The sequence below is a fragment of the Sinohyriopsis cumingii genome, chromosome 5 (genome assembly GCF_028554795.1).
Source record: "Sinohyriopsis cumingii isolate HCF-2022 chromosome 5, ASM2855479v2, whole genome shotgun sequence".
NCBI classification, from domain to species: domain Eukaryota; kingdom Metazoa; phylum Mollusca; class Bivalvia; order Unionida; family Unionidae; genus Sinohyriopsis; species Sinohyriopsis cumingii.
In genome coordinates, this window is record NC_142965.1 from 68,486,216 (window position 1) to 68,505,305 (window position 19,090).

Sequence of the window (19,090 nt, forward strand, 5' to 3'; positions counted from 1 at the left end):
TATCTTTTGCGCATTCATTTAATGACAAATACATAAAATTATTTGCTTTCTTTGATGACAATATGTAAAAGAAAAATCACACATAATCATGGACACAACAACCAAGACAACGTTTAGAAACCTAATGTTCCATTTTTCTAGCACAAAACAATCGAGAAAGTGATCCAGAAAATAGTTTCAACTCTGAAATACGTTATCATTAAAGGTAACAGTATGTGTTTCAACTCTGCAATATGTTATCAAAATTAGCAACAGTATGTCAAGGAAAGAGTTTAAACTCTGCAATACGTTATCAGAATTGGCAACAATATGTCCAGGAAAGAGTTTCGACTCTGCAATACGTTAACAGAATTGCCAACTTTATGTCCAGGAAAGAGTTTCAACTCTGCAACATGTTATTAATCTAGGCAACAATATGTCCAGGTAAGAGTTTCAACTCGCAATACACTATCAGAATTGGCAATAGTTTGTCAAGGAAAGTGGTTCAACTCTGCAATACGTTATCAGCATAGGCACTAGGTTTGCAGTTTGCAGATGATACTCGGCATTTCTTGTTAAAACACATAAAAATTACTAACTTGAGTGCTAATAACTTTTCTGTATAGAATCATTTCATCTGGCTTGATATAGGCATTTAAAAAAATTGCACGTAAGTGGTCATAATGTAGCTCATGTTTAACAGCGTATCCATCTAAAGATAATTAGAAAATAACATGTTGATAATTAGAAACTGCTTATTGTTGCTGTATTAATGTTCAGTTAAATATTGAATTTTTTAAAGCTAAAATCTACTTCGTTTAAGGGATATTTGCCTTGTAAGTAGCTTTTTCTAAAAATTAATACACACACACACACACACACACACACACACATATATATATATATATATATATATATATATATATATATATATATATATATATATATATATATATATCCGTGCAATGCACGTGTGTGAAGCAAGGCTTTTACTTATGGTTAAATGCATGCTAATAATCTATGGAACATCAAATTAAAGAAATTAAAGAAAGGCTATGTTTGCTCTAAATCTGTAAAGACTGAATGCAATAACAGTTGCTAGTATATCCTTATCATCTGTCCAACGTTTCTGTTCGACAAAATCTAAAACAAGATGTGGGTACACAAGAAAAAAATGTGATCCCAACAGATCTTCACGATAAATTAGATATTTAGCATGAGTTACTTGTTGACGGAAACTGTTTTGAAGAAAATTATCAAGCAATAAATTGTAGAATTTTTAAAACAGGGCAAAGTGTACAGTTTTGTTTTCGTTTTGAGTATCACATCGACTTTGGTATATCATAGACAACTCATAAAGTACGCAACTAAAATAATGTACGGTAGTTGATTTATGTCGTCAATCAGAAATGCTTGTCGTCATATATAATCAAAGCTAATTTATTCACTTTGATTCTGCAATTCTCATGATGATAAATCCAGAGCAATATTATTTCTTGGTAATTCACCTTGTGATAAATATACAATATTGATACATTTCTAACCTTAATTCCTTTGCAATAATGTTTTTATCTTTTTTCATGAACAAACATTTTGTTGGTCCTTATCAGTCACGTATAATACAGCTTTGACTTTCACCCACACTACTCTTAAATACGTAAAATAAAGCCGTGCAAAATACAGGAATTTTCTTATTCATTTCGCTTATTTCCTGTCTAAAATTTGGTGTGTAAATGTTGAATAAGCTTTCAAATGTCTGAGCCCTACGTTTACTTCTAATTAAACAGATGGTGATTGTTTTCAAATATGGCACACACACACACACACACACACACACAGACATTTTCGTTTATAAGGTGTCGACGCAATCGTGTTGCTTTATTTAACTGGAATAGTTTTGTTTAGATAAAATCGTCTACTCCGGGGCAGGGGCCAGTTTGTATGTACAAATTTAATGCCGCAATCAGCGATGTATTATAAAAAATCAAATACACAAGTTAGGTATAAAAAAGGTGTATATCTTTAGATACCGATATTAAAACAAAGCATAAGAATATTATCCACTTGACCAGACAGTTCATAGCAGATGTTTATACACCCTAATCCCAAATTTATACCTGCAAGTTTTGTGTTCGAAAGTCATTTTTGACAACATGTGATGCTCACGGTGCAAATATAAGCCCTTGTACTAGATGACAATTCTACAAAACAGCGTGTACTAAACAGGCTGATGCAACTGAAAATAGTTGTCATCCAAGCCGTTTTGAGATATTCTACTTGCCCCAAACCCATGTGTTTATTGCTATTGGAGATAGCTCTTCTTCCTAGCCGCCTATTGGTATTTCACTATCAACATACTGCAGAATAACTATGGAAAGTGTACATGCCTGACATCAATTTTAAGAGCATCATAAGCCCAAAACACCTAGTTCACAAACATATCCATATCTTTAATTAGTAAACAATAATAGCTGAAAAAGTCACACCATAGCCATCAGTTAAAAAATTTGCCAGATGCCAATTGACGAAACTGTACCCTGACACCTTAGGTCTGGAGATGTACAAAATCTATCGCTACCATGGTAACCTTTATCTTGCTAGCCTTTAACGTTTTGCATACACTGTGACTAAATGTATAGACCTGGCTATTGGTGGTTGGCACTGTTGATTATTTCTTTTTCAAGCAATTCGAGGAAATTCCACTTTACCTTTATCGTGTTGTCTTTTGTTTTCGTAGCAATAAAGTAAGGGTAGGAGCACTCGAGGTTTTAACTCACCCTGTTACCATTAAGGGCATGGCGACAAGATATAGTAGAAGATTTGTTTGCAACTGCGGAGTCTTTGCCCCATGTATGTTGTCGAGTGGCCACTAGCATTAATACAGACAACTCTTATCAAAGGCTACATAAATATATCCGCTTTTTAAATTGTTATGACTATGTCTTATACTATGCAAGAGAAAGACGCGAATCCAGGAAGTTTACTAAGATCAGTAAACAATTCCTTCCTTAACAATACAGTGTAAAAATATAAGAAACATTTACAGTATTGAGAATTAAATCCCAAATAATCCTAAATGTCATACAGCAAGTCCAGACGTATATAATCTTCTAAATTAATTCTAATATTCAAGAATGTACCACAATGATCGAATACATAATGTCTTTAAATGAGTTCACAATAATTCTAAACAAATATGCAGATCCAAAGTCAATAAGCACTGAATAACGTCAAATCAAATACTAAATAAGTATGTTTCGAAAGTATTCTAAGCTGATAAATAACATATTTATAACCTACAATGACGGACAATAGTTAGCTATGTAAATATTTTTTTTATTATATTTTTTTAAAATTTTTACAAATGACCATTATCTTAAGGTAGAATCTATCATTACGGACAAAAGTTAAATACACAATATTTATATACATAACAATGTACTGAACATTGCCTATGCTGCAGATTGTGCTCATATTATGGCTAAATTTGTACTTCTTGCACTGCTGTTCTGAACATATGAAAATAAGACTAACTCACAACGGTCAAGACCTGTGTCTCTTTTTAAAGACCCGCTTACTAGGAAGGCCTTGTATTACTGAAATCTCTGCTAAATTTTTTAGTTACTTGTTTTCATGCACTACAGATCACGGAAGTTAGATTTGTGAAACTCTCCAGTCTGATTGGTAAAGTAAATATTTGATAATTTCTTTTAATTGTTCTCGTACATTCCCTTTACGAGAGCTAAAGAAAGAAAGTATGAGTGGTCTTGTAATTAATTTTGAATGATTTTCAGAAATAGTTCACAAGTGTTATACTGGTCGGATATTTCGTTAAGTTGAATTTATATTGCTCTTGTCTTCCTATATATGATGTCAAAAGTAATGAAATAATTACAAACATATAGTGGTTCACAAATCTCAATTAATTTACTACTTGCATTCTGTTTTTATGTGCGTACGTCCGTACGTGCGTGCGTATGTATGTATGTATGTATGTATGTATGTATGTATGTATGTATGTATGTATGTGTGTGTGTGTGTGTGTATGTATGTATGTATGTATGTGTGTGTGTGTGTGTGTGTGTATGTATGTATGTATGTATGTATGTGAATGAATGAATGAATGAATGAATGAATGAATGAATGAATGAATGAACAAATGAATGAATGAATGAAATTAGTAATGGATGGATTATAGCATTGTTCGATTGACGAGCAGAAAAATACATATAACAATCAAGTAATTTACAAGATTCATGATAAGTACCATAAAGGAGGAGTACTAACGCGATGACAATTTCTTCCTCCCAACGTTTTATAAAACCAAAATCTGCATATTTTCTCACTGTTCTGAAATACAAAACAGTTATGTTTTTAAAGGTAAAGCATTGATTGATGAGGTAATTCAATGCGACAATTTATGGACATAAACATATTTTCATGAATGTTTGGTATCTCATTTATCAACATCACACAAAATAACTTATTGTACGCACTTGGGAGTATATATGAGCACGTTTGAACGGTTTATATATCTTCTGCAAGATTTTTTCTGTAAGTTCTCTCAGTTTAATAAGTTAAAGGTACAGATAGATATAAAGGAAACATTCCTTTTGTTCTTTTTCACAGAGTAACTTCTTGGCTGTACGTAATGATATGTTTATTTAAAGATCGTTATCCACAAAAATGCATATCCGTGAGCCAATTTTGAGCAGACGCCAAATAAAAGCCATACCTGACAGTATTGTCACGTAATTTTGGTTTTCGACCTATTTTTCTCAGAGGCGTTTTCGAACAGTGGTAATTCGTAAATAAAGTCTGTCACTCTCACATATACACTCCTGATCTAAAATGATTCCGACAAGCAGTTGACAGTCCTGTGTCATAACTTCACGTGTTAATGATCAAGCGTGACGCGAACTATACGACTGGTGTCGACACAAACCAGTTACTAGGAGCGAAGCGGTGTTCTCGTGCAGAATCTGGGTACTATCATTTGTTGCGGAAGATGATTTGCAAGACGGCTGACTTCATTTTGTTCAGGCAAAGATAGATTTAGTTTTTAAGTTTGGCCAGACAAGAAAGTCAGGAGTCAACAAGATTTCAGTGTGAATTATTATAGTGCTTTCGGGGAAACGCCTTTGCAAACAAATGTGCGGTTTTTGCGATGTCTAACTTCTCCGAGTCCTAATTTTACGGCCGTACGTGACAGGGATCTAAAACACAGTTGTGTATGCTCCCTGTTGAGAATATTTGAAGTAAGATATTTATTTTTGGGAGGAAAATCCTTTGCACTAAATTGTACTGCTATTACATCTTAACGTGATTCTGCAATAAAATGGCATCCTGGAGAATTCGATTCCATGATAAGGTAAGTAAAAATTTAGAATATGCAATGTTCTTTATTATTTATCATTAAAAAAACCATGATTAGGTCGAAATATATATATATATATAAGTGTGTTTGTGGTTGTGTGTTATATACGACAAAAGAAAAGATTGTATCAGGTAAAGTTAATTTAAATTTCATCTAAAATATGATGAAATGAAATAATTTACCAAGTGTGATTTGCTATAGTATACTATACCCTCTGCATTGCTGTCTTTGATTTCCATGATAGAGTGAGCGTGGAAGAGACAACTAAACAAAATTACAGCGTGAACTAAAAAGGTTGCAAAAGATTACTTTCCTTTGCATCAGTCATACATTCGCTTCTATATGAGTTAGTGGATGGGATCTTAATGCATTCTTTAAGATATGTGTACGTACCCAACGTCATTCTTTTGTAGTTTTTCTTTCTTTATTTCTTTCTTGCTAAAAGAAAAACGCCCTTGGCTGTCTTAAGCTTTGCTGGTCAAGATCTCTTACACAAATCTTAAAAGATTGCCTCAGGGAGGTTTACACAGGAAAGATGTTAATTTTATCTGATTGTCAAAGCGGTACGTTTTCATTGTGTCGGAAATCATTATACAAACCAGATGTACGCAATAACTAGACCTATGGAAACAGTTCCTTTGGGTAGGCTTCTTAATGTCTGCCAGGCATGCATCAGGCTGTCTTATTCATGTCTCCAGTCCAAAAGTCTTCAACGGTGTAGCTTTGCATTAAAATGAGTCCCTTAATCTGATGTACAAAGAAAGATATATTAAATTCTGCTTTCATTCCTCATACATTGAATTAAAACATCACTATTATGTGATCCATTTATAGCGAATTAATAATAATAATAATAATAATAATAATAATGATAATAATAATAAATAATAATAATAATAATAATAATAATAATAATAATAATAATAATAATAATAATAATACTCTTCTTTATTTACCGGGATAATAAATGTGGTCATGTATAAATGTATGTATGTATGTATACATGTATGTATGCATGTATGTTCACATGCATACACATATTAGTATATCAGCAGTCATCCAAACATACGCACAATCAAACATATGATGCTAGGATGTGAAGTTGCAAGATTTTACGTTTCTTTTACTCTTGCACAAAATTTATATTCTTCCATTTAACGAGAGAGAGAGAGAGAGAGAGAGAGAGAGAGAGAGAGATATCTTCATCTATTTTGTCTACATTCTGACATTAACCTTAAGTAAGCATTTAATACATGTATCTGATCTCTTTAACATTGGCTCTCTTCGACTTAATCAAAAATTATCCCAAATAGAATATAATATCAGAGGCAAAGACAACCTGTCATCGCAATTAGTCCCTTTATCAACAAAGTTAGTCTCAGAAATGTGTCTTTACTCATCTACACTGATAAGACTATTTTGTCATGCTTCCGGGCAGAATTCCTCAACGTGTCACACCTGTCTAATCATTTGTTAATTTGCATACTGTGAAAATACCAACACGCATTAAAACGTGAATAATTAGTATAAGGCGAGATTTAAAAAAAAGAAATGTTGTTTAGAGTTTGAACAATCTAGTAAGTTTTCCAAATACGTTTATAAAATAATATTATCAAATGACTTACTCTTAAACAATACCCCAATCACACACACACACACACACACACACACACACACACACACACACACACACACGCATGCATTCACGCACATACATATATGCATACATATTTGGGATTAATATTCAGTGATTTAATCAATTAATCAATTTGACTGGATGAAATTTACAAGTTTGACGCTAGTCTGAAACAAATCAGGACTCAGTTTTGATATATATGAGGAATTTAGATCCCGCGTGAAGGAGAAATGAAGTTACAAATTTCAAGTTAAATAAAAACATAATGAATAAAACAACGAACTTTATTTCGGATAATGTAATTAGGCGTGCTAAGTTGTCTCCCTTAGTTGAGTTTCCGGCTGTCAGTGTTTTATGTACGTGTATTGTATTCATTGTTATGTCGTTTCTACGTGTATCGTATTAATTACTGCGTCTTTGATTGCAGTTGTTTACTCCACCACCCCCCCCCCCCCAAAAAAAATGTTTGTTAACTGGAGAGCCGTTACATGTGGCCTCTAACACTTGCATTTATGTGTTCCATCAGCTGTTGACAAATAGCATTCAAGTTAGATTCGGCTTTACTGTCTTTATGCTTTCAAAATGCTACAACCAATTTCATGTTTGCACTGTAGATTGATCCCCAATGAATATAGTATCTCGCCAACGTGGCACTTGTCCTTTTCCCGAATGTTCTGTATTTTATATCTATTACACCTTTCACACAGAATCTAATTAGTCTCCATGACAGACTTTTAGAAAACAACTAACACAAAAATGACTCATGAAACAGGCACAACGGCGACATGTATTGTATTGTGAAAGAATCGCGTGATGTGTGTATGTGTTTGATGGATTTCTGACCTAGTTTTAAAAATGTTAGTCATATTGCTACGATATCTGCAGTGTGGCAGTTTATAGTGATCTCTATCCACAGGCACTCGATTCCAGGGTAAACTAATAGGTACACTCACTAATTAACACAAGGTAATTAACTATCGCCGGTCACAATCTGACCCCGCGATGACTCCGATCTAATTTTCCGATATTTCATGACAGGAGGGAAATTCGAAATATTTTTTCTTGAGACAGATTTGAAAATCCATTTAGCACCAATAAAGCACAAGAAAATAAACAGTTTAATAGTATCCAAAATGGCAGAAATTGCAATTACTATGTAGTATGTTCTGGCTAGACATTTATACCATAAGACTATTACTTTGGGTATCCTTAGCTGAGTTGCCGGCTGTCAGGTATGTAATGAAACAGAATCAGTGTTTTATGTACATGTATCGTATTCATTGTTGTGTCGTTTGTACGTGTATTGTATTCATTGCTGCGTCGTTGATTGCAGTTATGCCCCCCCCCCCCGAATAAATAAATAAAAAAGGTTTGTTAACTTGAGATCCGCTACATGTGGCCTATTATTATGGATATAGTCAATATATAGTCCTTCATCATACTAATGGCTTAATGAATACTTAAACTATCTTATCTTAAACTTCATGTTCACAATATGTAGCCATTCATCGTGCTACTGGCTACTGTCTTGTCATTTAAATATGTCATATCCAAATAAGAGAAATTCATTGGAAAATATATCTATGTTTTTGTTATTTTCCTGAGATAGTGCAGTAGGGATTGGAAATATTTCTAGCTTGTGACAGAGACAGTGGGTGTCATTCTGACAACCTACTACACAAATGGGAGAGATATACGCCCATCTGTACCACTTCTGTCATCTTTCTCTTTCTCAATCTCATTTAATCTTGGTCACTTACCACGCATTTCTGGGTCGTTACTTTTGAAAGGTAATGTAATTCTTCTATCTTCTGTTCATGTACAATTCTTAATATTTTTAAAATATCACTAGAGTATTTACATTACACATAAACTAAAACAACTTATATATATTAATACACTTAAGTCAGCTCCCAATCTCGTCTTGTACAATGTATGAAAAAATACTATAAAGAAATGTATGAGCCAGGCAACCTTGCCATATTCAACATGGAATACTGGAGTGGGGCAATAATGGTGGTGAGGACAGCAAATGTAATTAGCATGCTCAAATAATGTAAAAGGAATAAAGGCAAAAAAATTGAGGACAAGAGGCTACAGTTTGGTGAAGCCATCCTTTTAGTTATTTACAAATCAAAATAAAAACTTGAACACTTACCCTTAATATATAAAACACTAATTTGGGAGGTTAATGTTGAAGCAACATTAATATTACCAAAATATATGGTTTGCACGAACTGACAATACGACACAATAAATGATTTTCTTCTGACGATTTATAGCTAAAGTGGATTCAGCCAGTATCAGTTAGGATTTTGTTATGAATTGCGGTATTCAAATAAATTAGTGAGCTCAGTAGGGCTGAATTGTGCAGTTGGAACAATACAAATACCATATTTGATTTGTTCATTACAGTGCCTATTTCAAACTTGGTAACAGTGTACTTAACACCTAGCTTTTAAACTTCACATAGATACATCTATGTTTTATCACTATGCCATATATACTAGCTTAAAAGTCCTGTCAAACTGCAAATAACAAAGATCCTTATCTGATATAGCACAATATACCTGTAGATCAGGGTCGATGTAGTTCTACTTACTATTCCTAACAAACTGCAAAGACCCAGATCTTCCTGCATATTATGCGAAGGCGTATCTGGGTCAGTGAAATTAGCATTTGGGTTCATCTTATAAGCAAGTATATGCAGTAATTTTCATAAATATTCCAAAACATAACAGTTAAAAACAGTTGTATAATCGTCTTTGCTGATGCTATCATTGTTATTGGAAGCAAATCTAGAGACGTGAGACAAGGCAATCCACTTGATGGTAACATCACTGATCTAGATGCTCCTACTGAAATCCAAAATCTGAATAATTAGAATACATGATTTAATAATTGAAACACAAATTTACCTATGATCTGGAAAACCACGTTCATTGCACATAATGTTGTGTTATATATTCGAAACATAAATATAGAAGTACAAAATGATGTAAATGTGAGTTGGAAATGTGAAAACTAAATCTGCCCTATAAAAGGTTCCATTATTATGCTATCATGATAAGACAACCTGGTATTATCCCGGATCAGTTTTATAGGTGTGAGATAAGACAATCCTTACAATCTGAATTCTATATTCTGATGTAGGATTTCAAATCAAAAGTTGACTAATCTACAATGAATTAAAACGGGTACAAGATATAAAAACAACCTAAGTGCAAAACAATATTTAAGGCATACAACGTTCTGTCTCACTGAAAAGAGGTATGAATCAAGAAGGTATGCCATCTAAAGAATAATATGACAACAGCCAAGAAAGTTTGGAAATAGGAATGGCAAAATCTTTGTACAGTCAATCATTGTAACGGCATTCCAAAATCCTACGTAGCCAATATCTTGCCACTATTGGATTTGGATGTATGTCATCTAATAGTAATCTTGCCACTATTGGATTTGGATGTATGTCATCCAATAGTGGATTAAAACTGAATGAATACAGACACAATACAGTTTCATCTAAGTTTCTGGACAATCTTTTCCTTTTCCAGATTATCACTAGGTCCAATAAATAAATGTGTTAAACATAGGGGAAATTTCAAGGAGTCCAAATTTAATTTGGGGATACTTCCCAGAAAGTATTAGTAGCCAGTACTTTTATTGCACTTTGATAAAAAAATATGAAATGGTTATGTGCAAAAGAAGAATGAGTTTCCATCTGGTGTTTTGCTACATCACATGTTCCAAGCCAAAATAATATCATTTCATTAAATTACTGTATATTTTGGCAAGATCCTGAAGCCTCTGAGAGGAAATCAATCGATTGTCGTGATGTTCTCCAGCTTTGGTCAACCTATGCAATTGTATTGGAACTGATGCCTACAGTGTGTAACTGTGATTGCTGACATCATTGTTAACTGTACATCACCCTTTTTATAGCAATAAAATATGTTGTATTCTTTTGATTTCATTAAACAATATACATAAGTGTTCAATATACGCGTTCTTTGCAAAAACAGATCCAGATGTAACACATGACTGCAAGACAGTATATGTCTGAAGAGTGAAAAAAATGCAATCTAAAAATAACCCCATGAACAACACACATACAGTAACTTGAATATATATGATCACTTACTGAACTTGTAAAATAATAAAAACTATGTAGGCTGAAGCAAACTAAAGACAGCACATTTTAGTTAAATAGGGAAAACTAATGATAACAACATCTTTTACTCACACTTTACATGTCAACTGACAGCGGAGGATCAAATTGTCAAAATATGACAATATTGCCATATTTATATATGTGAAGACTGATATAGCATTGGCTCTTTTTCTAAGAGCATTTGGTACAGAACCATTTTTCATGTTCTATACTACTCCACATCTCGTCATCTATGCCTGACAAAACCATTCAAACCATTCATTGCACAAATCACACTGGATCCACAACTTACCCTCTGCATAATGACGTCTACATATAGAGCAAACTGAATTATCAGTGTTACTTTAGTCATATTGTTCCATTTTCTTCTTTCCTTTACCCTTTCCTTTCCATTTTCATTTTCCCAAAAACGTTCTTTTACTAGTAAATGTTTGACATTTGCTACAATAAGGGGAGTCTTGATTACATTTAACTTGCGATCGAAGAACTGGTAACATGATTATTCTGTACTAAAATATGACTTTGACATTTCATTCAAAGCAGGTATTACATTACATAGTGTATTAACTAAACCACTCTTCTGTACATTTCCCATTAATATTGGCCGCCATGTATAGCCTATCGTGTGCTGGAAAAAGGCGTTAAACCCCACAACAATAACAACTATACATTTTCTGTTTCTATGCCATAGGCTTTACATAACAAAATCAGATCCGATTTCAAGAAGCTAGTAAATACTACAGTATTCAGATCATAAATCTGTGATTTCAGTTTTAAGTGAGAATACAGTTTATTTTCTGACTGATCTTCCAAGATATATTTCATGTCAAAGGCTATTGCATCACTACTGTGTTTGTGCTTTGATCTCACGACAACCCTCTTTCTCAAACTGTCTGATTTCAATTTTGGAAATGGTGTCTTTTCTGAATTAACTGTCTACTGTAACCACCTATCAAATCTTCATATAGATCTCTGATACATGAAGCAATCATGGTGTCGCCCACTTGTGTGACACTTATAATGGGATGAAACTTTATGTAAATCAACTTCCAGTTTTCAAACAGTGTCTCATACGTAAGCATTACAGTCTTACAATACTGTAAACTCCCAGCACCATGCAAATGTAATACATCTACATGTTGATACTGCCTCCTTTGATCGTCAACTTGCAAAACAAATTCAAGTACAGAGTCCTTGATGTTAGTTAGACCATGGTTGATATTATGTCTTCTTTGTGTCTCCTGCAAGGTCTGTTGATACTTGCTATTGTTTTCCATATCAACAGCTGAAGTTGTAAGGTTGTCTAACATTTTTACTTGTAAGAAACTTTAACTGGCCAAGTTAATTTTGTCCTTTCTGTACAAGTTGTTCTTTCATTTCTTCATATTATGGTATCTACTCTTTGCATTACATCTACGTGCAATATAACTTAACTTGCCTTGTCCTGGGTCTGATACAGGTATGGAAGGTTTTCGTACAACGTGTGTGGTATTGAAAATGTGAGTAGTACTTTCGTCCAAAACAGTTTTACAAATTCTGTCAAAAATCTTTCCAAATGCAAAAAAGTATCATAATTTTGCACAGAACTCTATAAATTTTCACGAATTTGGAGGCATTCTTGAGACTCTGAAAACTGATAAACTTCAGAATAATATTCAGTCTATGTCTTTGACTCTGGTTTTCTGACCTCTATATTACCACATACTTTATTAAAGATACTTTGAATGTTTTGGTACAATATCGCAAAAAAATGTATTAAACTCTTCCAGTGGCATTTTGAAGATTTCTGTTAGAGTTACTTTTAATCTCATTTGCTCTGGTGTTATTGCATTATCTGGGATAAGTTGTTTCATTTTTTGTATGGTCAACATGATGCTCTAAAATGTCAGAGTCAACTGTGGTTAACCTACCTTCTTGGTCACTACATGAAGCAGGCATGTCTTCCCCAATGTACAACGTTTCATCAGCTTCTAAAATTTCTCCATCAGAAAAGTCAGAGTTATCAGAAACAGAACCTGTTTCATAATCAAAGTCAACACTGAGGTTCTCTAATAAAGAAACATAATATCTACAGCATTCTAAACTTGAATCAAACTGTATAAAACTTTTATTGTAAAATTCATATTATGCAAGAGCTATGTGGAATCACAGAGTTGGAATTGAAACTGATAACCCTTAGTCACTTTGTATTTCTGGTTCTCCCAATTGCACACCTAACTGACCTTGTGCAAAAATGTTTCATGCATCAACTTCAGATCTATGTAAAGTCAATCATTGTGCCTTGTGAATGGTAATGCTGAAAGACAGAATGAGTGGAATTTGATGCCTTGTGGCTAAAATCTTTTTATCAATGGTACTGTAAAGAGTAAAATTATCTCTTCCCAACTGAACTAAATTATTTTCAAAACCAACTGTCACAGTCTTTTTTCATTGCCACATTTCCCTCTAAACCATTTACTAGTGCTGAGCTTAAAAATGTTTTGACCAGTATAACTGGACAGTCAATTTTCATGTGTACAAATTTAGAACACACATCTTATTTCATCGATTATTGTCACACTCGTCTATTGACTGATAACACTTTGATACACCATTCATTTCCATAAGTTTGCATGCATTGTATATTTCACATTCAAAGTTCCGTCCACAAAGTCTGATTGGGTCATCTCTAGGGGGAAGAGGTCTCTGCAGCCCCAGATCAAGGTTTTCGTATCTTCAGGGATTTCACCCTTTGAAACATCATTGATAGCCTTTATGAAATCTAATTCATCTTGTTTAATGACTTCATCAAGGACAATTTTATGACCAAATATCGTTGCACAAATGGTGGATTTGAAACAATATTCACCCGAATCACAATGAAGAAGTATAACATAGGTCAAAAGTTAACCAATACCATCAAGCAGCTGTACGCCAAGGCTACCAGTGCAATAATTGCCCAAGTTTCTGTGGGGGACTGGTTCCAGACAACAGTGGGAGTCCGTCAAGGCTGTCTCCTGTCACCCACGCTTTTCAACATCTACTTAGAGCGCATCAAGAGCGAAGCCCTGGAAAACCATTGTGGGACAGTCAGCATTGGAGGGCGTAACATCACCAACCTCCGCTTTGCAGACGACATTGATGGGCTGGCAGGCAGTGAAGACGAGCTTGCCACCTTAGTGAAGAACCTGAATGAAACATCTTCCAGATTTGACATGAAGATAAGCGCTGAGAAGACAAAGCTGATGACAAATAGTGGCAAACAAATCTCAACCAAGATTAAAGTCAGAGAACATGAACTGGAAACAGTGAGCCAGTTCAAATATCTTGGTTCCATAATCACCGAAAAGGGATCAAGAGCAGAAATTTTGTCAAGAGCAGCACAAACTATGGCAGCTATGTCAAAGCTAAGACCCATCTGGAGAGACAAGAATATCTGAAAACTAAAATCAGACTATTGCGAGCTCTAGTCATCTCAGTCTTTTTGTACTCATGTGAGGCATGGACCCTGACAGCAGAATTACAACGAAGAATCCAGTCACTTGAAATGAGATGCTACAGAACCATCCTTGGCATCTCTTACATGGACCACATCACACATGAAGAAGTGCGTAACACCATCAGGCGCGAAGTAGGCCAATATGAGGACCTCCTCACCACCGTCAAAAAGAGGAAGCTGAAATGGTATGGCCATGTCACTAGAGCCAACAGTCTATCCTCAACAGTCCTGCAGGGCAGCGTCCAGGGTGGCAGAAGGAGAGGTAGACAGAGAAAAAAAAAAAGTGGACTGACAACATCACAGAATGGACCAGAAAAAGTTTTGCGGAGACACAGGTATTGGCACATGATCGAGACAAGTGGAGGGAACTGGTCAGACGTTCAGCAGCACAGTGCCTCGACGACCACGCTAGGTCATGAGACTGATGATGATGATGATGATCACCCGAATCAGACGTCAATGGGTCATGTACAGGCGGAAGCTGAAAAAAGTCCACACTTGCAATAATTTGTATACCTCCAAAATGTAAATCTGAATGTTTAATCATTCTACACACACATTCAATTTGTTCTAAAGATTTCGGTGAAAGCATAGAAATTTCATCAAGTATCAACAGTCTGCTTTCAAAATATTTTGTTTATAGGAATCAAAATGTTCATCAGTGAGAAGTTGTCTACATATTTCATCACTGTCATATCTACCATCACCAATCCTAGACCAGGAATGCACCATGCATCCTTTCACATTCAGTGCTGCTATGCCTGTTGTGCCAGTTACACTGACATTTTTATTTGCTGCAGACAATATCTTTTGTATTTCCTTAACCACAAATGTTTTGCCTGTCCCACTTTGGCCTAACAAAATGATATTGTGGCCCTCTACAGCCGTTTCAATAGCAAACATTTGTGCTTTATTCATTTTACATTAAAAACACACATACCGTGTTTAAACAAGTGACGTTTACCAAAATAAAAGAGCTTTCATTTAAAAAGAGTTAATTGTTACATAACAAAATCCAATCACCTGCCTCACATGGTTGGTTAATTGCTATTAGCTCTACATGTCATAACATGTATACATTTTGAATAAAATTTTGTGTATGGATATGTAAACTAGCGACTTATAATTACACAAGATTTAACAAAGTTAATCCTTTTGTTTTCTTGACAATGTAAATCCTATATGAGATTCAATTTTATGTTTAGGTATGCTAATTAGTGACACATAGCTATTCAAGATCTAACAAAGTTAGTCCTTTTGTTTTCTTGAGAATGTAAATCCTATATGAGATTCAATTTTGTGCTTGGATAAGCAAGGTAGCAACAAATAATTTCACACAAATTGACCAAGTTAATCCTTTTGTTTTCCTGACAGTGTAAATCCAATATGAGATTCAATTTTGTGTTTGGGTATGCAAATTAGTGTTGTTGTTGTTGTTGTTGTGGGGTTTAACGCCATTTATCAGCACACGATAGGCTATACATGGCGGCCAGTATTAATGGTGGAGGAAGAGCACGGGAAAACCCCGGAAAGAACCACCGACCCACGAGAAGCTACTGGCAAGCTTTCTCACATACCAACATTGGCCGAATCCAAGACTCGAACCCACGCAGACAGAGGTGAGATGGCAGTGATCCGTAACGGAGAGCGCTTTAGACCACTCGGCCACTCGGGGCCCCTGCAAATTAGTGACAAATAACTACACAAGAACTAACCAAGTTAATCCTTGCGTTTTCTTGACAAGGCAAATCCTGTATAAGATTGATCGTATTTAACATACAGAAAATATTTACAAAGCAATCTATAACATTATGTAGATAACATATCAGTTGAAATTCGGGTAATTACTTAACTATTAACTAAATAAGTCTACAATTGTATTAAAAAATCTTTTTTTTTCACGCACAACCAGAGATCATTTATGTAGCTATTTAGAAAGCGCTAAGAAAAAAATAAATGTAATTAACATGTCAAGAAATGTTGTTAAATATTTCAAAAAAATGTCATGTAGTCTTGAGCACATGTAACGATCGAAATTGCGAAACGACTTGACAGAAAATACCGTGGATATTCCGACTGCATATTTGCCGGGTTAAGCCGAGATGTAGCAATTGAAATCGATGTTTAAAAGACTTTTTCAACGAAAGAACCAATCACTGAAGCAATCACGATCGAACGGAATTCACTCCGAAGTAAACCGGAAGTTGAATCCTGGAATTATCGTCTGTGTGTGGAAGACACGAAGCAACGGATTAACTTTTCGTAAAATTGGCCTTTCAGAATCAGTAAGGTTACATAAATGGTAATGGATGAAAGGTGTGGAGTGTCTTCTTTACAGTGGTATACGTTATCAGTGACTGAATGCGCAAGATAGTATCGGAAAATTAGATCGGAGTCATCGAGGGGTCAGATTGTGACCGGCGAGAGTTAGTTACCTTGTGTTAATTGGTGAGTGTACACATTAATTTACCCAGTCACATTATCTTGAAACCAGGCCGGCCTGTCCTAACACTAACATGTTAATGCTGAGTGCCAAGCGAGGCATCTGCAAGTGCCCTTTCATAAGTTTTATGGTGTGACTCGAACCCTCGACCTCCAGCGTCCGCGTCAGACGCTCTAACCGCTTAGGCCACCAAATCATGTTTGTTTTATGTGTACTTATTCTGTTGGGTTCTTTTTCAACAAGTTTTCCATGAATTCATCTGTCCTGAACTTGCGCTCTTTTGTACTTTATTTCGAGCTTTATAAGAACACCTTGTTGATTCAGGGCCGAATTTAGGCTTTTTGGGGTGGGTGGGTTATGTGGAGATTAGGTGCATATAAAGTTCTACAAATACATCTTGAAAGCTGTCTTTAAACTGAATTTTATATGTTTGCAATTACCATTTTATATGTTTACAATTGTTATAGCTTTATTAGACCAACTAATATACTGTCTAGACCTACACATGGTGTATTTTAACATGGGTAATTAATGTGCAAGAACTTCGTTTCCACATTGTCTGTTAAAGAAAAGTCCCAGTAGTGTGTGTAGTTCGTGCCAGTCAATCATATTTGACGATTAGCAGACGATACGGAAATGTGGGATATAAAGAGGAGCCGAACGAGAAAGCGACGAGTTAAGGGAAGGATTTTTTACTCAGACAGTTATGGTTTGCATTAGTCAAGTTGTTAGCATTGTTTCTGAGAAATAATTATAACTTTGATTAGAAATACTTTCAGTTAGGTGTCCCGTTGCATGCGAATCATGCTTGCGACTATTTGGGGTCGGGTCATTGATGCCGTTATATTCATAACGTATATTCCACTAGAGCCTTTCGAACAATTCCGTTCATTTAATTGTTTTCCAGCTTTGAGGAGAGAACCATTGAGTGAATATACAGTTTTACCAACTGCTCCGGTGGCCTAGTGGTTAGAGCATCCACATTGGATGCGGGAGGTCGCGGGTTCGAACCGGGGTTAAGTCATACCAAAGACTTATGAAAATATTACTAACAGATGCATCGCACGGCGCTCAGCATAAAGAGGTTAGTGTTAGGACTGGTAGGCCTGGTGTCAGGATAATGTGACTGGGTGGGACATAATGCTAACTTTTTGCGGCATGATACCCTAGGGCTAGACATCACTATAAACTGTCACACTGCAGACATCGTAGCGATACGACTGAAAAGTTGTTAAAGCAACGTTTTTTATTCCAAATCACATACACATTTTGTTCCTAGGTTTTGGCAATCTGAAGCAGTCAAGATTCGTTCCTAAAGTGTCTGTACGCTACGTAAATACATCTACCTGTAACATGTCATCTGAACATGGAGGTATTTACAGCTTTAATCTTGCACGCCATTAATTAGATAGTATTTCAGAGGACTGTGTGCAGGCGACCCTTGTATATCTTTCCTGACAGGTTTAGGAAGACGTGTTTTTTCTCTTCAAATTCGTATGATGCAGAGGCCAAAACTCGCTCACAGTAATTTATTTCGTGCCTTTTAACAAGTTTGATTCCTGATTCTTTAGAACAAACGATAATCTAGTATCCTACTTGTACAAGAACCGGTAGGAAAGAAGGGACGGATAAATGAACTGGGACGACCGCATTTCATGCCATAGCACACAAATTAACAAACATTAAGATGGAAAAGAACGCATATGCAACCGAGTATTCATAAATATTCGTTTAAAAAGCATATATATTGTGCAATGCTATCTAGAAAATCAGTTTCAGATTCAATGTGTAAAAAATAAGGATGATACAAGGTTTGCAGTGTTCAAAATGTTGATGGAGCAAGAGGGAATATTTCTTACCGGAGTGTTTAAATAAGCAAACGTTTGTACACAACAAACCATAATTAGTCCTTATAATTTCATAATCGATAACATGGTTTAAAATTTCATCCCAGGTGTCTATTAATAGGGGTTTCTGAGCGCACAATAAAACACCTATACACAGAT

General features: G+C 35.1%; 1 protein-coding gene across 1 annotated transcript in view; it reads left to right on the plus strand.

Annotated features, from left to right (window-relative positions):
* Positions 1–4,864: 4,864 nt before the first annotated feature.
* LOC149799371 (uncharacterized) overlaps positions 4,865–19,090 on the plus strand; it is a 45,667-nt gene continuing 31,441 nt past the window's right edge. The window contains exon 1 of the mRNA XM_089958707.1: positions 4,865–5,350. Coding sequence (XP_089814833.1) covers positions 5,318–5,350 — 33 coding nt within the window. The 5' untranslated portion in view covers positions 4,865–5,317. The remainder of the gene's footprint in view (positions 5,351–19,090) is intronic.